Below are 25,278 nucleotides of genomic sequence, written 5' to 3' on the forward strand. Positions count from 1 at the left end.
CGCTGAAATAATGTCACTGGGTCCCAAAAAAAGGTCAATTCGGGTCAGATTTTTCCATCTCAATGTAGCAGTCCCGCTGAAAAAAAAACAAAAAAAAACGTAGATCTCCGCCATAACTAGTAAAAGCTTTAATAATAAAAATGCCATAAACTATATCCCCTATTTTGTAGTTTTGGATATGTTTTATAGCAGAAAGTAAAATATATATATTTTTTTTTCAAAATTGTCAGTAATTTTTTGTTTATAGCGCAAAAAATAAAAGCCGCAGAAGTAATCAAATACCACCAAAAGAAAGCTATATTTATAGGGAAAAAAGTACATACTTTTTTTTTGGTTACGACGTCGCAAGACTGCGCAATTGTCAGTTAAAGTGACGCAGTGCCATATCGCAAAAAAATGGCCTGGTCATTAAGGCGGTAAATCCTTCCTGGGCGGCAGAAGTGGTCAAGATCAGGCCTTTTCTAGCACTTTGTTTACAAGTTTAAATTTGTATTTTTTGATAGAAAATTACTTATAACCCCCAAACATTATTATTATTATTTATTTTTATTTTTTTTTGGCAGAGACCCCAGTGAGTAAAATGGTGATCATGGCAATTTTTAATGTCACACAGTTTTGCAAATGCAATTTTCCTATTGTATTCACAATCACGGTGCTCTGTTCCATAAATCATTGATCCAGTCAGCGGGTGCCGGCAGACTATTATTAGCCGAGACCAGGAGATTGGCTTGTGCTGGGCAGGTGGGCACGCCGACTGTGTACCAAGTATATGATGCAGCGCAGGGAGGCTGCTTTTCCGTACTAGCACATTAGGCAATCGGTAAGTGGTTAATGTAAAAGCTTTATCCCAAAGAGCAAAAAAAAAAAACACACCTGTTGCTGTAACCAGTTACAGCCAAATTCCACCGAAAAGTAGAACTTCAGCTTTAAGGCCTCCTCCATGGCTCCCGTTTGTGAAACTGAGCTTTTGGGGAGAGAGGGAGGAAGCAAGCAGGTATCTAATTTGACAGGTACCTGCTCCCACTTCCGTTTTGGTTGCCTTAGGTGATCAGAAGCAGAAGTTCCAAAGTCTTCTGGTCCTAGAAGACTTTGGGAACAGTCATAGAGCGCAGCGCCGCTTGTGCAGTTAGCACCCAGCTGTGAAGCCGAAAGCTGTCACAGCCGGTTGCCCAAAGTAGAGATGCTGGGCTGCCGAGGGAGGACACAAGGCAAACAAGGCTGGGGTGAGTGCAACGCTGGATCGTGGGAAAGGAGTGTGTGTTTATTAAAAGTCAGCAGCTACAGTTCTTGTAGCTGCTGACTTTTAATAAACAAAAAAAAATTATTTCAAAGCATGAGATGTGTATTTAAAATCTGTTAGTCCACTCCTCTCCCCCCCAGGCTAACAATGCGGCTGTCCAAAAGGTGCCCCCTGTGCTTGTTAATTTACAGTGTGGGCACTCTAATACAGGGAGGTGCATTACTGGCCAGATCACCAGGTAAAAAACAAAGAAAAATAAAACCTAAAAAATAAATAAATAAAAAAACGACTGCAGCCGCTACATCCAATGATTGGTAAGCTGCTATATTTTACACTTTTGGTTTTAATATCACTTTAAACGCTGCAGCTCATAATAGTTGAGAGTATATAGTTCTACTTTAATAAAGCATAGTTAAAGCGGAGTTCCGGCCACAATTTCACTTTTTAAATATAAATACCCCTGTAATACACAAGCTTAATGTATTCTAGTAAAGTTGGCCTGTAAACTAAGGTCCGTTTTGTTAGGATGTTACAGCATTTAGAGACTTTATAAAATAGAAATTGACTGGGGCCATCTTAAGTGTGGGCATCATGAAGCCAGACTGTATGACTTCCTGGATTTCAGCCTTGCAAATCTCGCACATGCTCAGTGCTGCACAAGCAGTGTCAGATCAGGTTTCAGCACCTGTGCTGTCCAAGTCACATGATTCTTTGAGACTGGGGAGTGCACAGACTCCTGGAAAGATACACCCACTACATTCCCAGGAGTCTGTGCGGTGTATGTTAGGAAGCATTAAGCACCTAGGTGCAGGAAGTGGGAAGATTAACTATTCTGCCTAGCAACAACACTTTGAAGGCATCTAAAAAAACAATTTTTTTTTGGAAAGGATTAATGACATTTTTTTTTAAAACTACTGATGTAATGTTATATTTATGGGTGGAACTCCACTTTAACACGCGTTTCACAAATACCTGTGGATTTTCCATTGCTGCTTTTCTTATATCTATGGCTGCGCCTCCCAGACACGCGTTTGCCTTTAGTAATGGCGTTCTCCTTTGTGGAAAAGGGAGCGGAGGCCAAGCTGTCCATTACTGTGTGATCATAATCTTCACATCCCTTCTTACAACTAAGCTGACCACACATCACGTTGCAGCTTTCATTATTATTGATACTATCTTGGACATCCTTATCTTCAAGCTCAATATCTTCGTTTTCCGTCAAAGACTGCTCGTTATCACCATTTAATTTGTTCTCGTTCACATCAGAAGCCATTTGTAAAGTAATCTTCTTTGTGTCCGCTTGGCTGCAAAGCTCCGTTCCATCCTCCGGGTTGGTCGTCAAGGCTGTTAGTGGTTTCTCTTCTGTATTCATTATGGTGACGCGCAAACCATCTCCCTCACAAATCCTGAAAGTAAACAAAATAAAAAAAAAAGTTATATATCAGAATATGCATGGTCAGCATTAATAGCTAGGATATAGGTTAAGAGAAATACTATTCCATCGTTCCTTTTTGTTACCCAGTGCAAAAGGTAAAATACATACACAGACATTTCCGCTCAACAACTTGCCTCCCGGGCCAATTCTGACACTTCTCTCCTACATGTAAAAATCTTTTTTTTTTTTTTAATTACTCAGAAACCCCAAACAATTTATATGTTTTTTCAGCAGAGACCCTAGGGAATAAAATAATGGTCGTTGCAACTTCTCGCATGGTATTTGCAAAGCAATTTTTCAAAAAATTTTATGGAGAAAAAAAAAAAAACGCACTAAAGTTAACCCAATTTTTTTGCATAATATGAAAGATGATGTTACGCCAAGTAAATAGATATCCAATATGTCACGCTATAAAATGGCGTACACTCGAGCCAAACTTCTGTACTTAAAAATCCCCATAGGTGACACTTTAAAAATCTTTACAGGTTACCCCTTTAGAGTTACAGAGGAGGTCTAGCGCTAGAATTATTGCCCTCACTAATGTTTACTGCGATAAATCACATGTGTGGTTTAAAACGTCGTTTACATATGAGGGCATGACCCGTGGGACACTTCTGCGAGCATGTTTTACTTTTTTTGCTTATTTTACTTTTATTTCGAAAAATTTTACATTTATTTTTTATCACTTTTTTTCCTATTACAAAGAATGCAAACATCCCTTTGTAATAGAAAAAGGCATGACAGGTCCTCTTTACAGCGAGATCTGGGGTCCATGCAGAGGCCAGGCCTAACGTCATAACATCGTGCCCGGCCTCCAAAAGGTCAGAGATTTCCAGGGGCCACAGGATTCTTAATCATAAACTTCCAGCGCCAGCCGATTCATTCACCGGCTCACCAATCGCACGGGCGAGCAGATAGAAGCACTGGTGGCAGGCGGGAGGGAGGTGGGAACGTCCCCTCCCGCAAGAACAATTAAGCAGCAAAAACAGTTGCTACGATTGTTCTTATAGTGTAGGGAATTGCCAGGTGAAAAAAATTATATCTGAAATATGCCTGTAACTGCAGGTATCATTCAAATATCACCACTAAAAGTCTGCAACGTCATATGACGTCGCCCCAGGGAGAAGTTGTTAACACAGCTTTTTGGTGTGCAAGACAAAAGTAGTGTTAGATTTGATAAAATACACACACACACACACACACACACACACACACACGTCAATCCTGCTGCTCTCCACCTTGTGTTCAGGTTCCGAATTCAGTTAAGGATTTTGCAGAGCAGAGTTGGCAGTTCTGCACATGCTCAGGTTTTCAGAGTTTCTATGCTGAGCATTTCCTCCATATCACAAAATGAGCAGCCCATGTGACTATAGAGTCACACATGTGGGCATATACACAGTGTTAAATGACAGCCCATTTCCTCCCTTCTCTTCTATGCATACTAACCAGCTAAACATAATGGGGGCAGGATATTTACATGTAGATTATTGGAGGCATCACCTCCCTCTTATTCCAAGACACAGGCTGGAGAGGCGCGACATAGCCTGTGACTGACGGAAATCTACCCACACCAGGTTATTGCCAAAAAATAAATATAGGATTTCAAATATATTTTTGTATGAAAATATAAAACAGTTTGTAGCTGCTAACTTTTAATATAAAGGACACTTACCTGTCCAGGGATCCTGCGATGTCGACACCCCAAGCCATTGTCAATCGACTACAGCTGCAGGCGCGGGCATTGCAAGTAAGGGAAACCAGCAGTCCCGCTGCACTTCCTGAATGGTCCCGTTGTCTTCTGGGACACACACAGGTCCCAGAAGGCAGCGAGAGGGGAGGAGGAGGGGCCAGACATGATCTTACCAGGAGGTGGGAGCAGGTACCGGTCAAAACTAAGTCCCTGCTCTCCTCTTCCCCCCAAAAAGTGCCAAATGTGGCAGTGAGGGAGGGTGCAAACAAGCGGAGTTTCCCCTTTTGGTTGGTGCTCCGCTTTAAGCAAATACCACTTAAAAAGTCAGCAAACTATCCAAAAAAATAATAAAAAATAAGTTACCAGTTAAATAGTGTTGAACCATGTAGGTACAAATTTTTAGGAGAGAATAAAAGAAGTTTTAAGAAGAACACAATAGTTTTACAGTGTAAAGCACATTTTTGACACTTACCTCAAAATGATCTCCTTACTACATAGAAGCTTAAAATTGTTCATGGTATATTTACAGTGCGTTTAATCGCCTCCCAAAAGTGGTCTGCGATCCAGTTACACTTTTCTTTTAATTATAATACGCGCCACTTTTGGCGCGGTGCAGTGCGATTTCAGCCCATTCAAAATGAAATTACTGAAATAGAAGTCTGTACATTTTTTTTTTTTTAATAATGTATAGTGTTTGTAAAGGCTTCGTTCCCCCCCCCTTTTTTTGTTTTAAATAAACAGGTTCATACTGCTCCGTGCAATGGAATAGCACATAATGGCCCCAAACCATCTTCCTGGGTCCCCTGCCAGCTCTCCTGCCCCCCCTATTTTTGAGTGCCGCCATAGAAAGAAGACTTTCTTTTTTTTTTTTTGCACTTATCGAATTAATAGAACAGACTAAAAGAAAGGAAATAATATGTATATACCCCGTGTGTATGTATGTGTATATATATATTATATTTTTTAAAAAAAAATTGTGAGGATACACATACACTAAACAAGGGACAAGTATGCAGCCAGTGAACGGAGAACTGCTGACTGCGTATATGTTTAGGTCAGGCACTAGCTAAAGCACTAGTTTAAGCAGTGAAGTGTGACAAGGACAAATAAAAGCACATATAAGCTGCACCTATGAAAATGTCATGAAATGCCATGATTAATTAATAGGCTCACCATCAATGATTCAGCAAGTCAGCACTGCCCGGAATCTCAGTACAATTACCTTCTCTCCTTTACACAACAGTTTTCTTGTCTATAAGTTCCCATTTGAAATTTTCAGCCAAGAGTTACTCCTACTATTGGATAAGGGATAGCCTTAGAGCAGGGGTCTTCAAACTATGGCCCTCCAGTTGTTCAGGAACTACAATTCCCATCATGCCTAGTCGTGTCTGTGAATGTCAGAGTTTTACAATGCCTCATGGGATGTGTAGTTCCACAACAGCTGGAGGGCCGTAGTTTGAGTGTCCCTGCATTAGAGTATTAACTAACACTTATGTACAGCTCAGCAAATATACAGTGCCCCTGGACGAAGTAAGTTTTTTACGAAACGTACGTCAGGCGGAGCGACGTCACCTCAAGCTCCATTCGCATACCCAGAAGGACGGGTTGTCCGTTTGTGCACTGTAAGTGCAATACTGTGTTTTATACAAATTAAAAATCCATAAGGTTTTACACTATATAGAGCGTTTTGATTTTTTTATGTACCATGCATATTCTCGTTTGATTTGATTGACTGGGAGGCGATTGCTGAATATCCATGACTGTGCCTGCTGTTCTTTGAAGCCAAGCTGGGATTCACTATATGCGTTCTTTGATCCTCTGTCATGGGAGAAACATGGCAATTTGGTAAGAGTCCATTTTTACTTTACCGATTTGGTGGTGGATCCAACACAGTTTTTGACAAGCAGACACGGCTACGTTTATGGACTTTTTTGTGGTGGCTCAGCACTGGTGAATAGCCAAAATTGGCATATAATTGCGAAGTGGAAGTAAAATTATAAATGGTTTAACATTTTTTACAAATAAATATGTGAAAAAAAAAGTGTAGCGTGCAACTGCACCCAAAAGCTGAAAGTCTTTTTGGGGATGTTTCTACCAGCTTTGCACATCTAGAGTGACATTTTTGCCCATTCTTCTTTGCAAAATAGTTCAAGCTCTGTCAGCATCTGTGAACAGCAATTTTCAAGCCTTGCCACAGATTCTCAATTGGATTTAGGTTTAGACTTTGACTGGGTCATTCTAACACATGAATATGCTTTGATCTAAACCATTCCATTGTAGCTCTGGCTATGTGTTTAGGGTCGTTATCCCTCCCAGTCTCAAGTCTTTTGCAGACTAATTGGTTTTCTTCTAAAATTGCCCTGTATTTGGCTCCATCCATCTTCCCACCAACTCTGACCAGCTTTCCTGTGCTTGCTGCAGAAAATTATCCCCACAACATGATGCTGCCACCACCATGTTTCACGATGGGGATGATGTGTTCAGGGTGACGTGCAGTGTTTTCTGCTACACATAGCATTTTGCTTTTAGGCCAAAAAGTAAAATGTTGGTCTCATCTGACCAGAGCACCTTCTTGCACATGTTTTCTGTGTCCCCCACATGGCTTCTCGCAAGCTGCAAACGGGACTTCTTATGGCATGCTTTCAACAATGGCTTTCTTCTTGCCATTCTTCCATAAAGGCCAAATTTGTGGAGTGCACAACAAATAGTTGTCCTGTGGACAGGTTCTCCCACCTAGCTCCTCCAGAGTTACCATGGGCCTCCTGGCTGCGTCTCTGATTAATGCCCTTCTTGCCCGGCCTGTCAGTTTATGTGGATGGCCATGTCTTGGTAGGTTTGCAGTTGTGCCATACTCTTTCCATTTTCCGATGATGAATTGAACAGCGCTTTGCGAGATTTTCAAAGCTTGGGATATTTTCTTTTATAACCTAACAGTACTTAAAACTTCTCCACAACTTTATTCCTGATCTGGTGTGTCCCTTAGCTTTCATGAGGGCGTTTGTTCAAGATTCTCCAACAAACCTCTGATGGCTTCACAGAGCAGCTGTATTTATACGGAGATTAAAAATCACACACAGGTGTTAACATAAAAGCAGAGTTTCACCCTCAAATTTTACTTTTTACCTAACCTATCTCCAGCCTTAAAAAAAGGCTCGTAGCGTTGTCATTTTTTTTTAATGTGTAAACTTACCTGTCTTCAGCCTCACTTCCGGGGCTTCTTTCTTGTGGGGAGTGGGCGTGTCGCTCCTTTTCCCCCCCCCCGACGGGGAGCTCTGCAAAATGTCTCCTGGGAGTGAGTGTTGATCCTCCCAGGAGACGATTGACGAGCGGGTAAAGCGCGTCATCGCCTTCCAAAAATATCCGACGGGGACTCGGCTCTTTACGACACTATACGGCGCCTGCCGTGTAGAGCTGACTGCGCAGGTGCCGTAAAGTGCCGAGTCCCCCTCGGATATTTTCGGAAGGCGATGACGCGCTTTACCTGCACGTCAATCATCTCCTGCCTCATCTTAGGAACGCCTACTCCCCGGGGGAGCGAGAACCCGGAAGCCGGGTGAATAGAACGCAAAAAACGTAAGTACAGCTGAAAAAAAAAAAAAAAAAAAACAACAGCATACTGTTGATGTCAGCAGTATGCTGGATGTAACTGTATATCGATGTTTTAGGGTGAACCCCCGCTTTAAGGCAATTGGTTCCACTAGATTTTAGTTAGGGGTTTTAGAGTAAAGGGGGCTGAATACAAATGCACGCCACACTTTTCACATATTTGTAAAACATTTTGAAAAACGTTTATCTTGCACAATTATGTGCCACTTTGTGTTGATCTATCACATAAAATCGCAATAAAAAATATTTAGCTTTTTGGTTGTAACATGATAAAATGTGGAAAATTTCAAGGCATATGAATACTTTTTCAAGGCACTGTATATGGACCCAACTGTATTAGTGTGATTTAGCCTGACAGAAGTTCTAACACTTGCGCTTTTTTCAGAAAAAAAATGGCTTTGCTGCAGTTTGTGTCCACATAGGAGGGCTTTCTTATCACTTCCTGCTCCTAATGGGGACACAGACAGAAGTAAAATCTAAAAAGGAGTTTCATAATTTCCCCATTCATATATAAAAAAAAAAAGGCTGGAGTTTGAGCCAATTGTGTTTTCAGTAAAATCTATTAAATTGTTTTTTTACACAGTAGTATCATCTTTGTTTAGGATTAGCTTTCTAGAATACTTTGCTTGGCAGCATGCATAATGGTTGAAGAGCATGCAGCCAAAACCAATTTACAGAGTACTGTCGGTTCAACAAAGGCAACATGCTTACATGAAAAAAAAAAAAAAGCACAAGGATCATCGAATTATTACACTGTTATGCAAGGGGTGGATGAAGGGGACTTGACTGTTTTGTCTGGGATCAAAAGATTGGCAGAAATGATAAATCTTTTAAAAGATAAAGCAGATAAAAAAAAAAGGAAAAAAAATAAAAATATATCATAAAATAAAAAAAGTTTAGACTTACCTGCTCTGTGCAGCAATATTGCACAGAGTGGTTCCTTAACTCCTCTTCTGGAAGTTCCCCACCGGCACTGTCTGCACATTCTTCCTCCCAGCGCCTCCTTGCAAGCTGTGTACTATTGGGGCACCCATGCAGATACGCTCCTAAGCCGGGCTGTGAGAGTCCATAGACACACACAGTGCCGGTAAAGCTACACCCCTGCTCCCTCCTAACAGGAGTTTGACTGACAGCAGCAGTAGCCTATGGCTCCCACTTCCCTAAGTGTCTCCTAAGAGACCAAAGAGTGAGGGGAGCACTGCTGAAGCTGGGATGTTTTAGGGAAGGAGAAAACAGATAATGGGTTTCTTTTTTTACCTTAAAGTGGATGTAAACCTGAAATTATTATTTATTGTTTTGCTGTCACAATGTCGAGTAAAAGATTTCCTATCATCTGTGCCCAGTCTTGCCACACAGTGTTAATCCAGCTCTGAGCAATCCACTTTTATTGTTCAGTGAGATAAATGGACTAACAGAAAAAAACCTTGGTCCGTCACCCCCTTGCTGTGAGTGACAGGTTATTTACATATCTCATGCACTAGCTTGGAGACAGGCATTATTTTTTAATTCCCACCCCCACTCCTTTTCTGAAGTCACGTGGTTACTTTTCTGGATTTTAACTGGATGTTACTGATCATAGCAGAATTTAGTGTAAACAATACACTGGACAAAATGCATGTTGACAAGGGAAGTGTAGAGGGCGGGAAATTTACTGACATCACAACTCCACCCACAGAGCTCCAGACAACAGATCCACCCACAGAATCTGCAATATTTCAGTTCTTATAACAGACAGAGGGGAAACATTTGACAGCCAAGTATACATGCAGGAGGCATGTATATCCTTATAGATCAGCACTATGGCAGTAGTTTAGAAAGGATGAGAGTGGGTTTACATCCACTTTAAAGTGGTTGTAAACCCACTTTTTGGACTTCTACCTATAGGCTTACCTATAGGTAGTGGAAATATCTCCTAAACGTGCGCCGTTTAGGAGATATTTCACTTGTAGTCCGCCAGAAATGCAAACGGCGCATGCGCCAGGAAGAAACGAAACTCTGTGCCGTTTCTTCCCCAGCATATGCCGATTTTTGTGCGCATGCGCGGAGTGACGTCATCGCCGCTCCGGCCAATCACAGCGTCGGAGCGGCGATACCTGGAACTCGCTCTGGGACAACATGTTGGGGGCCGGAAGGGGAGACGTGGACCGATGCGGGGGCTTCGTTCTGAGGTAAGTAATACATAATCAGTTAGTATGCTGTGCATATTACCCGATTATGCCTTTGTCTTGGGGGGTTTTTTTCCCCATTTTTTTTTCTGGGGGGAGTTTACTTCCTCTTTAACGAAGGGAATGCATTAAGGTTAAAAAAAAAAAAAAAAAAAAAAAACTGGTTCACCTTTTAGGGAAAATTATTGAATGCACATATTTCTGCATTAGAATTTTTTTTCCCTGCAGATTATCAATATAACTGTCTGCTCATAACTACCGTACAGTTACTGAAAAGCAGCAAGATCAATCAACTACAAGAACGTCACCCTCACAGATCATTAAAACTACAGGCAGTCAGCCGCAATGGCAGACGGTAGTTGTAGTTCACTCATTCAAAGAACTCTGAATGAACGATGCGGCCGAGTTGGTGGAGCCTCACGTAGCTGCACTGTTTTTAAACTGACAGCAGGTGCAGGAAAAAGAATCCCCATCCACTGTCACAGGGGGAGATCTGCCGGAGCAAGTTACACCCTAAATATTGGTGTAACATGCTCCCAAAAGAAGAACTTATCCTTTAAAACCATTTTAGACTAACAGATAGTTCAGCTTTAAACAGGCTCCAGTTCTAGATTCGTTTCTGTACTAAATGCTCTGCAATTAGTATCATTTAGTAGATTAACTGTGCTGGGAAAAGAATCACGTGTTTTCTGTAAAGTTTTAACTGTAATTTAGTTGAAAAATTGCTCAAGACTTGATTAAACATCAAAGAGTCAGAAGTGAAGCTTCAAATCCATATTAATCCTGTTTAATATAGATGCATGGATGGGACATTAGCAGGACTGCCTTAAATGGATAAACATGCACTTATGAATTATTGCATCCAAGTTCTCTGCCAACATTAGGCCCAGATGGAAAAGTAGAAAGAAAAACAAAAAACATTTTATTATAAGTAGCACTATCATGGCTATATTTTTCTATAAAAAAAAGGGGGGGAGGGGTCCTGTGTATTTCGAGTCTACGATCCATGGAGCACCCCCGGGACACAGGACTGATTTGAAGGCTAACACAGATACTTAAAAGTGATTGTAAAGTCTTGCTTTTTTCCTATAAAAATAACAAACATGTTCTACCTACCTGCATTGTTGCAGTGGATTTGCACAGAGCAGCCCGGACCCTCCTCTTCTCTTGTCTCTCTTCTGTGCTCCTGGCCCCTCCCTCCTGTTCAGTGCCCCCAAATCAAGCATCTTGCTATGGGGGCACCCAAACTGAGTCACAGCTCCCTGTGTCCATTCAGACATGGACCCCCGAGTCGGCCTCGCCCCCTGATTGACAGCAGCGGGAGCAAATGGCACCGCTGCTGTCTCTCAGCCAATCAGGATATAGAATCACAGACGACCGAGACACTCATGGACATCGCTGGACAGAGAGGGACCTCAGGCAAGTATTAGGGGGGCTGTTGCACACAGAAGGCTTTTCATCTTATTAAGATAAAAAAACTTCTGCATTTACAACCCCTTTAAATTGGTTGTAAACCTCAGACACAAAAAACAAAGCATATTCCTCTATAGTGTGTACCTGTCTCAATTAAAAGCACCAAGTGTCCTTTCTGTCTGCTGCTTCGTTCCACTGCTATCTGCAAGAATCATTTCTGACAAGTTTCCCTGACACCAAGAGAAAAAAAATGTGACAGGGGAGGGGAGCTCCTGCTGATTGACAGCCTCAGCTCTGTTCTTGTGATCTGTGTGAAGGGGGGGTGTGTCCTGTCCCTCCAATCGTGAAACTTCAGCTCTCTGCCCCCCTTTTTCCTGACAGTGCAGACAAGCTTTAAAAGATGTAGAGAAGAGAACGTTGAACAGGTACAACTTATGTAGGGAATTTTGTTTCATCTCTGTGTAGGGTGTAAAGGGTTTACAACCACTTTAAAACAGAAGGAAATATTAACCACTTCAGCCCTGGAAGGATTTACCCCCTTCCTGATTGGACCATGTTTTGCCATACGGCACTGCGTTGCTTTAACTGACAATTGCAAAATATATTCTTCTACATATTTTTGGTAAAAATCGCATTAAGCATATATTGATTGGTTTGCTCAAAAGTTATAGCATCTACAAAATAGGGGATAGATTTATGGCATTTTTTTTTTTTTTAGTAATGGTGGCAATTTGAGATTTTTATTGGGACTGCGACATTGCGGAGGGAAGATCAGACACTATACACTTTTTCCTGACGCATTCATGGCAGCACACAATGGGTTGTGACTCCGCCCCCACAACCTGACAGGATTGGTTACCTATAAATTTGAAGAGGGAACACCCCGCACCATTCTCTTTTTTATCCTCACCCTGCTGCTGTCCCTGCATCCTTTTCATGGAGTCCACTGCCCTAGCAGACCACCACCAGCAAACAAGGTAAGGAGGCCGTCCAAGTTGGTAAGTAGTGAAGAGACAAAAGAGTGCCGGCCACTAACACTGCATTGTTTTTGCAGTCCCATCAGGCCTAGAGATGCAAGTCCACGGCAAAGAAGGAGGTCCAGCCGTGCATCCAGCAAACGCTCACGCAGAAGTCGGTCAAGATCACCCTCTCGCCATTACCGGAGGCATAGCCGATCACATCGCAGCCGCTCCCGTCGAAGCCGGTCTCACCGCAGACGGTCACCGTCAGTCCACCGCGAGCATTTTCAGACCCGTCCTGCAGCAAATGCTTGCTGGGTGTGCGGTGCTGCTGCATTGCCAGGAAAATTAGCCTGTCGCTCCTGTTTTGCCGAGGCAACCAGAGAGAAGGAAGCTGACGCCAGAATGGCCACGGATATCTTAAGCGAGTCGGTACGGGAATCATTCATGGAGACCACGGCCATGCCTACTAACCCTATTCCGGGTCCTTCATCTGCGCATGGCTCGTATGCCCAACTAGCAGAGACCCACTCTGACTTCGGAGAACGCGAGCCAACATCAGGATTTGATTTCAGCTTAGTGGAGCCCTTTGCCCGCTCTGTTAAGGAGGCCATCAGCTGGGAGGAAGCCATAGAAGAGCCCCAAAAACTTGGGAAATACTTCCCTGAATTAAGAAAAGATCCTGAGCTATTCCCATTCATTGAGGAACTGGAGGATCTCATTAGGGACGAATGGGAAAAGCCGGACAAGCGGCCCAGCCTGTCCAATAAGCTGGCAAAGCTGTACCCTCTAAAGGAGTCCAAGGTCACCTCCTTCATTAATGCTCCTATTGTGGACTCATCCCTCATGCGACTCGCTAGGCATGTCACCTTGCCGATAGAGGATGCGGTCACCTTCCGTGATGTCCTCGATCGTAAGATCGACTTGGAACTGAAAAAAGCCTACTCCTCGGCAGGGGGGGCCTGCAGGCCAGCCATCACCACAGCGGCCGTGGCTAAGGCCATTTCTGCATGGGCGGCCAATGCGGAAAAAGCCCTCCGAGAAGGGACTGACCAGAATGAAGTGCTCTCCTCCCTACAAGAAATCAGGCTAGCAGGCGACTTCATGGCAGGAGCCTCAGTGGACATTATTCGCTCCGCCGCTAGATCTATGTTGGCCTCAGTAATGGCCCGCAGGGCCTTATGGCTGAAGCCCTGGGTCGCTGACTTTGCTCCCAAGAGGTGATAACGACACTGATGCAAGCCAGGAAAAATTCCACAAATACCACCTACACTAGGGTTTGGGAAAGATTCTTCCTGATGGCACAATTAAAAGGCTGGGATCCTGTCTCTCCAGCTCCATCCCAAATTCTGGAGTTCCTGCAGTCGGGCGTTGATAAGGGACTTAATTCAAGTACCCTCAAGGTACAGATATCCGCCCTGTCCGCCAAAACAGGCACTAGATGGGCTATTCACCCTCTGGTTATTCAGTTCATGAGAGCTTGTCTGAAGATCAGACCCCCCAGAAGACCATCCTTTCCTACATGGGACCTTTCGGTGGTTCTAGAAGCTCTCTCCTTACCACCCTTTTTTCCGTTTGACTCCATTTCCCTGTGGGACTTGACTCTGAAATTATCCTTCCTCATCGCTATTTCTTCAGCCAGAAGGGTGTCAGAGATCCAGGCTCTGATGGCCAAGGAGCCCTACTTAGTCTTCTTATCCGACAGAGTGGTACTAAGGCCTTCAGATCGTTTCCTACCAAAGGTTGCTTCGGCCTTCCACTACAACCAGGATATCGTCCTTCCACACCTTACGGACGAGAACGGCGAACCCCACGCCTTGGACATTAAGACCACTATATCCAGCTACCTTTCGGCTACCACTCACCTTCGAAAGACAGAGGCTCTCCTGATCATTCCACACGGAGCCAGACGCGGCCAAGCAGCTACTTCTCGTACCATCGCCTCCTGGCTAGTCAAAACTATCGAGAAGGCCTACTCCGTTCAACAACTTACAGTTCCGGAGGGCATCAGAGCGCACTCGACCAGGGCAGTGGCAACATCCTGGGCAGCATATTGTGGTGTCTCATCAGAATCCGTCTGCAGGGCAGCAACCTGGTCTTCCAGGCATACGTTTATATCCCACTATAGAGTGGACGCTGCTCTTTTGTCTACAGCCGACTTTGGTAGATCCATCATCAGGGCCAATTCTTCCGCTCACTAGGAAATAAATACTATTGCATTAAACCCTCCCGACTGGCGAGTTATTTCCCATTGTGTGCTGCCATGAATGCGTCAGGAAAACGGAAAATTGTATACTCACCTTTCCGTAATTTTCCTTTCCTGACGCATCTTCATGGCAGCACACAGATCCCACCCTGCTGTTTAATGATGATATATACAGAGAATGGTGCGGGGTGTTCCCTCTTCAAATTTATAGGTAACCAATCCTGTCAGGTTGTGGGGGCGGAGTCACAACCCATTGTGTGCTGCCATGAAGATGCGTCAGGAAAGGAAAATTACGGAAAGGTGAGTATACAATTTTCCGTTTTTGGGACCATTGACATTTATACAGCGATCAGAGCTAAAAATAGCCACCAATTACTGTAATAATGTCACTGGCAGAAAAGGGGTTAACACTAGGGGGCGATATATAAAATATTTTTTATATATGTTTTTGGGGGATATTTATTATAGCAAAAAGTTAAAAATATAGAATTTTTTTCAAAATTGTCGCCTCTATTTTTGTTTATAGCGCAAAAAATAAAAACCGCAGAGGTGATCAAACACCACCAAAAGAAAGAAAGCTCTATTTGTGGGGAAAAAAGGACGCCAATTTTGTTTGGGAGCCACGTCGCACGACCGCGCAATTGTCTGTTAAAGCGACGCAGTGCCGAATCGCAAAACCTGGCCTGGGCATTTAGCAACCAAATGGTCTGGGGCTTAAGTGGTTAAAATCTAACTGTTGATTCTACCAGCACTCCAATGTGTGTGTAACTTCCTGGAAATTATTCTTCCCTGAAATCCCAGACAGTGTTATCAGCCCTGCCCAGTTCACCTCAGAACTAAAGAACACCTTCCACCTATGTTCTGGAAATAAAGATGGGAGGTGCTTTGTAGCCCAGGCCAGGAGCAAGCAGCCTAGGGGCTGATCCTTTAAAATATTTCTATAATTTGTATATATATATATATATATATATATATATATATATATATACACACACACACACACACACACATACACACACACAGGTGGTTCTCAAAAAATTAGCATATTGTGATAAAGTTCATTATTTTCTGTACTGATTTTGGCATACAGCTCATGAAAACCCCAAATTCCTATCTAAAAAAATTAGCATATTTCATCCGACCAATAAAAGAAAAGTGTTTTTAATAATAAAAAAAAGTCAACCTTCAAATAATTATGTTCAGTTTTGCACTCAATACTTGGTCGGGAATCCTTTTGCAGAAATGACTGCTTCAATGCCGCGTGGCATGGAGGCAATCAGCCTGTGGCACTGCTGAGGTGTTATGGAGGCCCAGGATGCTTCGGTAGCAGCCTTAAGCTCATCCAGAGTGTTGGGTCTTGCGTCTCTCAACTTTCTCTTCCCAATATCCCACAGATTCTCTATGGGGTTCTGGTCAGGAGAGTTGGCAGGCCAATTGAGCACAGTAATACCATGGTCAGTAAACCATTTACCAGTGGTTTTGGCAGGTCGTGCCAGGTCGTGCTGAAAAATGAAATCTTCATCTCCATAAAGCTTTTCAGCAGATGGAAGCATGAAGTGCTCCAAAATCTCCCGATAGCTAGCTGCATTCACCCTGCCCTTGATAAAACACAGTGGACCAACACCAGCAGCTGACATGGCACCCCAGACCATCACTGACTGTGGGTACTTGACACTGGACTTCAGGCATTTTGGCATTTCCCTCTCCCCAGTCTTCCTCCAGACTCTGGCACCTTGATTACCGAATGACATGCAAAATTAGCTTTCATCCGAAAAAAGTACTTTGGACCACTGAGCAACAGTCCAGTGTTGCTTCTCTGTAGCCCAGGTCAGGCGCTTATGCCGCTGTTTCTGGTTCAAAAGTGGCTTGACCTGGGGAATGTGGCACATGTAGCCCATTTCCTGAACACGCCTGTACACGGTGGCTCTGGATGTTTCTACTCCAGACTCAGTCCGCTGCTTCCGCAGGTCCCCCAAGGTCTGGAATCGGTCCTTCTCCACAATCTTCCTCAGGGTCCGGTCACCTCTTCTCGTTGTGCAGCGTTTTCTGCCACACTTTTTCCTTCCCACAGACTTCCCACTGAGGTGCCTTGATACAGCACTCTGGGAACAGCCTATTCGTTCAGAAATTTCTTTCTGTGTCTTACCCTCTTGCTTGAGGGTGACAATGATGGCCTTCTGGACAGCAGTCAGGTCGGCAGTCTTACCCATGATTGCGGTTTGGAGTAATGAACCAGGCTGGGAGTTTTTAAAAGCCTCAGGAATCTTTTGCAGGTGTTTAGAGTTAATTAGTTGATTCAGATGATTAGGTTAAGAGCTCGTTTAGAGAACCTTTTCATGATATGCTAATTTTTTGAGATAGGAATTTTGGGTTTTCATGAGCTGTATGCCAAAATCATCAATATTAAAACAATAAAAATGCTTGAACTACTTCAGTTGTGTGTAATGAATCTAAAATATATGAAAGTATAATGTTTATCAGTACATAACAGAAAATAATGAACTTTATCACAATATGCAAATTTTTTGAGAAATATATATATATATATATATATATATATATATATATATATATATATATTTATATATATATAAAAAATATAAATAAATGTCACCCCGGGAAAGGAAATACATGGCTAAAAGAAAAACAACTGCAGCCACCCCATTTAAAAGGAATAGTAGCCTATGATCGATTACATTTTTGCTTAGAGTATAGGTGCACTTTAACTCATAATGTTAAAAGGAAGGGGTATGGGACTTTCAGTATTTAATGCAATTACAATGCTTATATTAAAAAACTACTCCATTAGCATGAATTTGTGCTTTAGAACACAATTTATCAGATCGGCAGGAGAAATTCAAGCATAAAAGCTTTCCTTGCTAATCAAACATATTTTCAATTCCTGAAAATTATCCCCAGGATATTCACATGTGTAGACATCACTCTAATATTCTTCTTTTTAACTCAACTACTCAATGAAATATTGCATGACAAATACATTTTGAATCAAGTACTGTATATGGCTGTAGGGGGGAAGGGAATAGCCGCTCCAGGTGGGAACCCAGACCAACATCCACCGTTGCAGACAACTCAGGTGCAGGCAATGCACTTAGCAAAGCAGGAACAAAGATGGTCTCTGGACAGCCGCACACTGAACAAATAGTAGCCATTATTGAGCCTGCATCTCCTCTCCTCACACGCACTCTGCCCTGACACTGTGTGTGTGTAAGCGAGCTGTAAATAACAAACAAAAAAAAAGCCCCCCTTTTGTACCCTGCTATAGATAGATAGATAGATAGATAGATAGATAGATAGATAGATAGATATAGACCAGCCAGGCCAGCACCCCGAGACCAGCCAGGCCAGCACCCCGAGACCAGCCAGGCCAGCACCCCGAGACCAGCCAGGCCAGCACCCCGAGACCAGCCAGGCCAGCACCACGAGACCAGCCAGGCCAGCACCACGAGACCAGCCAGGCCAGCACCACGAGACCAGCCAGGCCAGCACCACGAGACCAGCCAGGCCAGCACCACGAGACCAGCCAGGCCAGCACCACGAGACCAGCCAGGCCAGCACCACGAGACCAGCCAGGCCAGCACCACGAGACCAGCCAGGCCAGCACCACGAGACCAGCCAGGCCAGCACCACGAGACCAGCCAGGCCAGCACCACGAGACCTGCCAGGCCAGCACCACAAGACCAGCCAGGCCAGCACCACGAGACCTGCCAGGCCAGCACCACGAGACCTGCCAGGCCAGCACCCCGAGACCTGCCAGGCCAGCACCCCGAGACCTGCCAGGCCAGCACCAGTATTTTCTGTGAAATATATATGCATATGAGCGTATCTTTTTTTTTGGTGGGGGAGTGGATCTTGGGTGGGAGTTCCCACACTTTTGTTCCCCAGGACTTGAACCCCGATTGGAATACAATCTCTGATTCCATTTACAAAATGGATTCATTACAGTCACATTAATAAGCAAGCAGCAATGGCTGCGGCAGTCCCCCAAGACAAAAGCGTGTTTGCTCAGGCTGGTGGAGAGGATTGAGCTTCAGGGTTGTTAAACTGCTCAACTAAATGTTTTTATTTGACAACTGTGTCCTCTGACTGTGCTTCAATCACAGTTAAATTCATATTCAGACAGAAGGCAATCAAATAAAAGTTAATGATGACAGGCAGGCAACTTGGCAACCGCAATGTTACACAGCCAAAGGCAGCAGAAAAAGGGCACTGGTGTGATCAAAAGGTCTGTATACAATAAAAAGGGGAAAATAACCACCAGTTTTACAGGCAGAAAACCTTATCAAAACCATCCATAAATAAATCAATAAAAATTATATTTAACATGACTGCTGCTTTAGATCAGTAAAATATAATATATCTATATTTATTTTTCTTTGGTCATATTGGGGGGTTGTTATCTCAATGGTAGGATGTTTTTTCAATGAGCTCACATGAATCAGGAAATATGGTTCATAGCTCACTGGTCCACTTTTATTTAAAAACAATGAAATGTCCTTCCATCAGAGTTGTCCCACGAAGAGGTCTTAACAATCAAAACAGACGCAGTCAAAATACTGAGCGATATGGCTCTCTTCAGCAAGCCCCCTGCTTATGCGCCAAACCTTGGCCTTTTATTGGTCCCTCAGAGCATCTCACTCAGCTCTCCTGTAGTTGCACCACCATGCTGCCAAGCCCTGGCCTCTCAATAGGGGATCTTTTCGATACCCGTCTGAAGCTCTCTATCTCCTAGTCTAGGATCTTCTGCTTTTCGTCTCTCACTGTTTAGGCCACCCTGTCCCATTCCCAGAACAAAATCAGGGTGGTTTAGCCATTCGAAAGAAGCCTTGAGTATTTATTAATGAGGCTTCGTCCGATTGACTGGAGGTGGCGATTGTAACAACATTCATCTGCCTGTCAACCTCAGCCAATCAGATGAAATCTTATACAGTTGAATCTCGGATTACGAGCATAAGCCGTTCCAGGAGTATGCTCGTAATCCAAAGTACTCACATATCAAAGTAAGTTTTCCCATTGAAGTCAATGGAAACTAAATTAATTTGTTCCGCATTAACTTCAATGGGATGCGGCCAAAGGTGGGGGGGGGGGGGGCGCCAGAGAGCGCCGAAAACGTCCGAAAAGGCCAGAGGAACACTTTGGCTCGTTTTCTGCGCCCCCGTACCTCAGGCCAAGGTTTGGCCTTTCTCGGCTCCTGCGCCCCCGTACCTCAGGCCAAAGGGCCCTTTCACACGTGCGGACGAACGGACTTGTAATGTATCCCTATGGGATTGCAGACGTTAGCGGATGATGCATACGCCAACGTCCGTAACGAGCCGCGTCCGCAAAGTTCCGCTTTTTCAGAAGGAAGAAAACCCTATTTTTCTTCCGTCTGGCGGAACGGATCGGATGAATACGGACACACGGTCCGTATTCATCCGATTCCCCATAGGGGAGAGCAGAGCAAACACAGGGCGGTCTCTGCACAGTGTGCGGGGACCGCCCTGTCCGCCGACAGCTCAGCAGGGATTTACGGAGGATCCCCGCTGAGCCAACGGACACACACGGGGCGGATCAATACGAATCCGCTCCGAGTGAAAGGGCCCAAATGAGGTACTGCAGGCCTAGTTAACTTGAATTCTGCTTATCTTGCGAGTCAACACTCGCAAACAGAGTCAGAATAAAAAAAATAAAATAAAAAAATAAAAAGAAGAAGTTGCTCGTAAATCAAAACGCTCTCAAACCAAGTTACTCATAAACCGAGGTTCCACTGTATTATTCATTGATAAAATACAAGGTTTCCTGTGAATGGTTGAGCAGTGCTCAGCACTACTTAGTTTTGTTCCGGGAATGGGATTAGAAGACCCTGTACCACTGTCAAAACACTACTCTTTGTAGCTTGTGCACAGTGCTGACAGCAGACGCATCTCTTTGCGAAGGAAATGTTAACCCAAGACCTGAAGCTAGACACTTAACTATCCATAAGCAGCTTTAGGCCCTGTGAACACTGGCAGTAGACAGTTTGGGGCAAATGTTGCTGCTCCCCAAAAGCCCAGCAAAGCAGCCTACAATGGATAATATGGACAGCGGACAGAGCTGTTCACGTCACTATGCCGCAACAATAACTACACGTTGAGTCTGGAAGGAGTTGAAACTTGTCAACACCTTACATTCAAGTCTATGGTAACGTGTCTGTAGTGTTTACAGCACATTTGACAAGCATTTATTAGATATCCGTTAGAGGGCACCTGAGGAGCATTTTTTTTATTTATTTTTTACGCGCCCTAAATGCACATTTAATACGCGCGAACGCTAAGGGGAACTGGTCTGCATTAGTGTCAGAGTTAGAATTGTTTGCAAGTATGAACTTAGCCCTACGGTATCTCCAGTAATAAAGTAAAGCAACATCCAAATACAAACTAGTCATACACACGTAGATTTCCTTTATTCAGCCAGATGAAAGAAATTGACGATTCCTCCATCCACGTGAACCGATGAATCACTATGTCGGCTATTGTACCACCTGCCGCTGTCAGAATACCTCAACTGTGGCGGCAGTCCTTGTTCAACTGCCATTTTTTTCCCCGACTTTCCAATTTTTTTAACTGAAGGATTGTATGCATAATTTCTGCAATGGAAACTAAATAACGCCGTCGCACATATAAACCAAGACACCTAACCCCTTATTGAGTAAGAGACTTGATGTATGCGAGGCAACATTACTGGGGTTTGTCTCCTAAACGTTTGCATTTTTTATAATGTATTTGAAAATCCAGCTCTAACTGCATGCAATGTATCCTTTTGATGCCGATATGCTATCAACTTCAACTTCCTGTTGCTACTGCCTCCCTTGCATGAAGTATTTCCTGTTTAAGGATAAGTGCTCTTTAAGGGGATGTTTGATGAGAACCATGACCGAGTACGACTCCCACTCTCCACTGCTCTGTGCTCATTGTGTGCTTCAAAGGAAGTATTCCCAGGCATGCTTATGTCATCACCTCTGTATATATTTTACTGTCTTGGCCTTTCCTTGAGATAGTTCTACTGATCCCCTGTTCCTTTCTATATCATCGCCACAAATGTTGGATCTACACACGGATGATAAAATAAACTGCCGTGGTTATAGACAAGGTTACCCACTTAAAGACCAGGCCTTTGCTGGAACTTTTTAACTTTAAACCAGTATTTGCTAGAAAACGACTTATTAGGCCTCATGCACACTGGACGTTTTTACAGCAATTTTTTTTGGCTGCAGCCAGTAAACTCCCCAGAACGTTATCCTATGTGTCAATGCACACATAGGCTGGTATCTGTGTTTTTTGGCAAAACAAAACCCAGAACTAGCAGGTTTTAAAATAAGTTTTTCAGCTGTAAAAACGTCTCTAAATCTGATAGAAGCTTTAAAATGCTGAAAAACGCAGCTATTCAGTGTTTATCAGCGTTTTTGAGCCATAAGCTTTTGTGGATTTACAGTTTTGCTAATAAAACAAAAACAAAAAAAAAAACGCAGCTGCAAAAACGCATTCTACAGCCAACGCTACTGGCATTTTTTTATAACGTCCGGTGTGCATGACGCCTAACCCTCAAAAAAAAATAAAAAAATAAACTCAATATATACTCCCATTTTTAAAAAAAAATTAGGTTATGTTGAGTAAATAGATAACCAACGTGCCATGCGTTAAAATTGCGCACGCTCGTGGAATGTCAAAAAACGACGATAATTAAAAAGTCTTCATTAGGCACTTTGACATTTTTTACAGGTTACCCGTTTTGGTTTTCAGAGGGTGTCTAGTGCTAGAATTATTGCCCTCACTTCAATATTCGCAGCAATACCTCACGCGTGTGGTGCAAACACCGTTTAGATATAGGTGCCTGACTTACGTATGCGTGCACTTCTGCGCGCAAGCACAGAGGGATGGGGTGCTTTAATTTGTTTCTTTATTAAAATTTATTTTTGCACTGTGCCTTACATTTTTTTTCCCCCTATTACAAGGAATTTAAACACCCCTTGTAATCGAAATAATGACAGGTCCTCTCTCTATGGAGAGATCTGGGGCTAAAAATACCCCAAATCTCTTACCTTTAAAAGGAAAAGATTAAAAAATAAAAAATGTTTTTACTTCCCCTGTAGACTGGAAATTACATCATGACGTCGCTTCAGCCCTCGAAGGCCATAGAGGCAATCAGGTCTCTGTTTGTTTCTGTGTCCAGCCAGCCAAACCGTCAGATCACTTCTTGGCGTGCCAGTAAAAACAGTAAGCCAGAAAAACACAGACGAGCATCAGGAAGGGACATCCCTTTCCGTCGCTTCTGAAAGTGATCCAGCAGCAAATGAGCCACTTGGACCAATTTTGTGAGAAAGCCAGCCGCCGGCTAAAAAAAAAAAAAAGTAGCAGGGTTATGGCTGATAGCTTCAGCCATAACACCGGGTAAACCACTTTCAAAACTGCAATGTATGCATGGATGCATGGATGTTAGAGAATATATATTTTTAGTATTTCGGTCCGCAAGTGGTTACTATGTGGGTATAAAACCACTGTAGGGAATGGTCATGGATGGATGACACAGAATTGAGGGTGCTTAAAGCCAATTTCTACCTGATCAGATGGGTATGTACTTTTGTTGTTTAATAAAGCATATGCGTATATGTTCAAAAGGCTGTAGATGAAAAAAAAAATGATTAAATGGAAAGGCAAATGACAATCTTCGGATCTTAGGGCTCTTGCACATGTACACATTCGAGCATACACTGAACATCACCAGAATTCTGTGTATTTCTATGCCTGGGAGTCGCAGGGTTTTAGATATTCCTAAAACAAGGAAAGGAGAGTGGCTTACTATAAAAGCCAACTTCTGGTTTATTGAAAATAATGCAAAAACAAAACCTATAGGAGTACCATCTATGCATTTGTACAAAAGCCTTTGGGCCATTATTTGTATCCTATTTGGCTGTCTGTTCATTTATTCTCCCTGTGTGTAGGCTAGGAATGCTCTATGACCCCCCCCCCCCCCCCCACCTTGATATTTTTTATCGAAAATGTGCAAACAGTTCACCTGGAGCCATAGAAGTCCAAAACGGGTTTCGCTCCACACTGGAACTTAGTCATAAGGCATAAGATAAGGTATGGACTGAGACTGCTTTAAAATACTTGGGCACGTTCATCTCCCCCAAGGCTTTTAAAGCTCTCTGACCCGAATTTTCCTCCACTTCTGAAAAAAGTCAGGACTCTCCTTAATACATGGCACTCTGGACTGCATTCATGGTTTGGCCACAGTAATATATTCAAAAATGAGTATACTCCCTAAATTCCTGGACCTCTTTCAAACTTTACCGATCTACATCTAGTTATTTTAAACTGGATGCACTCAGTGTCGACTTTCCCTGTCTAAACATGGCAGCCTGGCATTGCCAGATACACACACACACACACATTAACACACAACACACTTGGATAGACTCATTGATTGGTGCACCACAGAGACACCAAGTTGTTGCCTAGTTAAAGGGGTTGTAAAGATTTGTTTTTTATTTTCTAAATAGGTTCCTTTAAGCTAATGCATTGTTGGTGCACTTACCTTTTCCTTAGATTTCCCTTATAAATGTTTTTTTTCCTTTGTCTGAATTTCTCACTTCCTGTTCCTCATCAGTAAGCTGTTCTGACTAACCCCCAGCCAGAACAGCTCGGATGATGGGGGGAAAGCTTACTGAGGGAAATCAAAGGAAAAGGTAAGTGAACCAACAATGCACTAGCTTAAAAGGAACCTATTTTAAAAAAAAAAAAAAAAAAAAAAAAAAAAAATTTTACAACCCCTTTAAGAAGACCAACATGACATACCCCTTCACAGGGCACCCTGGTGCTATGCATCGCTGCCCACTAGTATGAAGAGACACCCCCTTCTTGTCCCCACTACGCACCTATGTGCTTGTCTCTTCACCCAAGCATCTTTCCGTTCTATTCCCCATCTTGGGAAACCCAATGTTTCGGGGGATGCAATCTTCCAGAATTTGATTAACTCAGGCCAATCCCAAACATCTCACTTCAGGAAAGCAGGGAGATGGATGTCAATGTTGGAGCTCACGGACCCCTTGGGTACTTTGCGCTTGGATTTTTGTAATGTTTTTCAGTTATGCCATTTCTTAAAATCTATACCACCTTCTCCTGGACTCCGACCAACCTTTCACTACCCTTGAAGAGTACTGTTCAGACATCGGAGTGCTACCGCACGTACTCTCTGTAAGATGCGGCGTGGGACACTTGTTGTTATTTCTATTAGTGTCTTCTTCATAGGCGTTTCTTTCCAAAATTCAAGACTAATGCCGCGTACAGACGGTCGTTTTTTGTGATAGAAAAAAATGACGTTTCATGTGATGAAAAAAAACGAAGTTTGTGAAACTTCATTTTAAAAAACGGAGCATACACACCATCTTTTTTTCTAAATGCTACAGCAAAGCGCGGTTACGTTCAGCATGTACGACGGCACTCTGTTCCATTCAAGCTCGCTTCATAACTTGCTTCTGAGCATGCGCGGGTTTAAAAACGTTGTTTTAAACATCGTTTTGCCCACACAC

General features: G+C 43.2%; 1 protein-coding gene across 1 annotated transcript in view; it reads right to left on the reverse strand.

The window, feature by feature from the left end:
* Positions 1-25,278, reverse strand: part of CNST (consortin, connexin sorting protein) — a 147,205-nt gene that overhangs the window by 89,539 nt on the left and 32,388 nt on the right. The window contains exon 2 of the mRNA XM_040351059.1: positions 2,213-2,646. Coding sequence (XP_040206993.1) covers positions 2,213-2,646 — 434 coding nt within the window. The remainder of the gene's footprint in view (positions 1-2,212; positions 2,647-25,278) is intronic.

This window comes from Rana temporaria, chromosome 4 (assembly GCF_905171775.1).
Source record: "Rana temporaria chromosome 4, aRanTem1.1, whole genome shotgun sequence".
NCBI classification, from domain to species: Eukaryota; Metazoa; Chordata; class Amphibia; order Anura; family Ranidae; genus Rana; species Rana temporaria.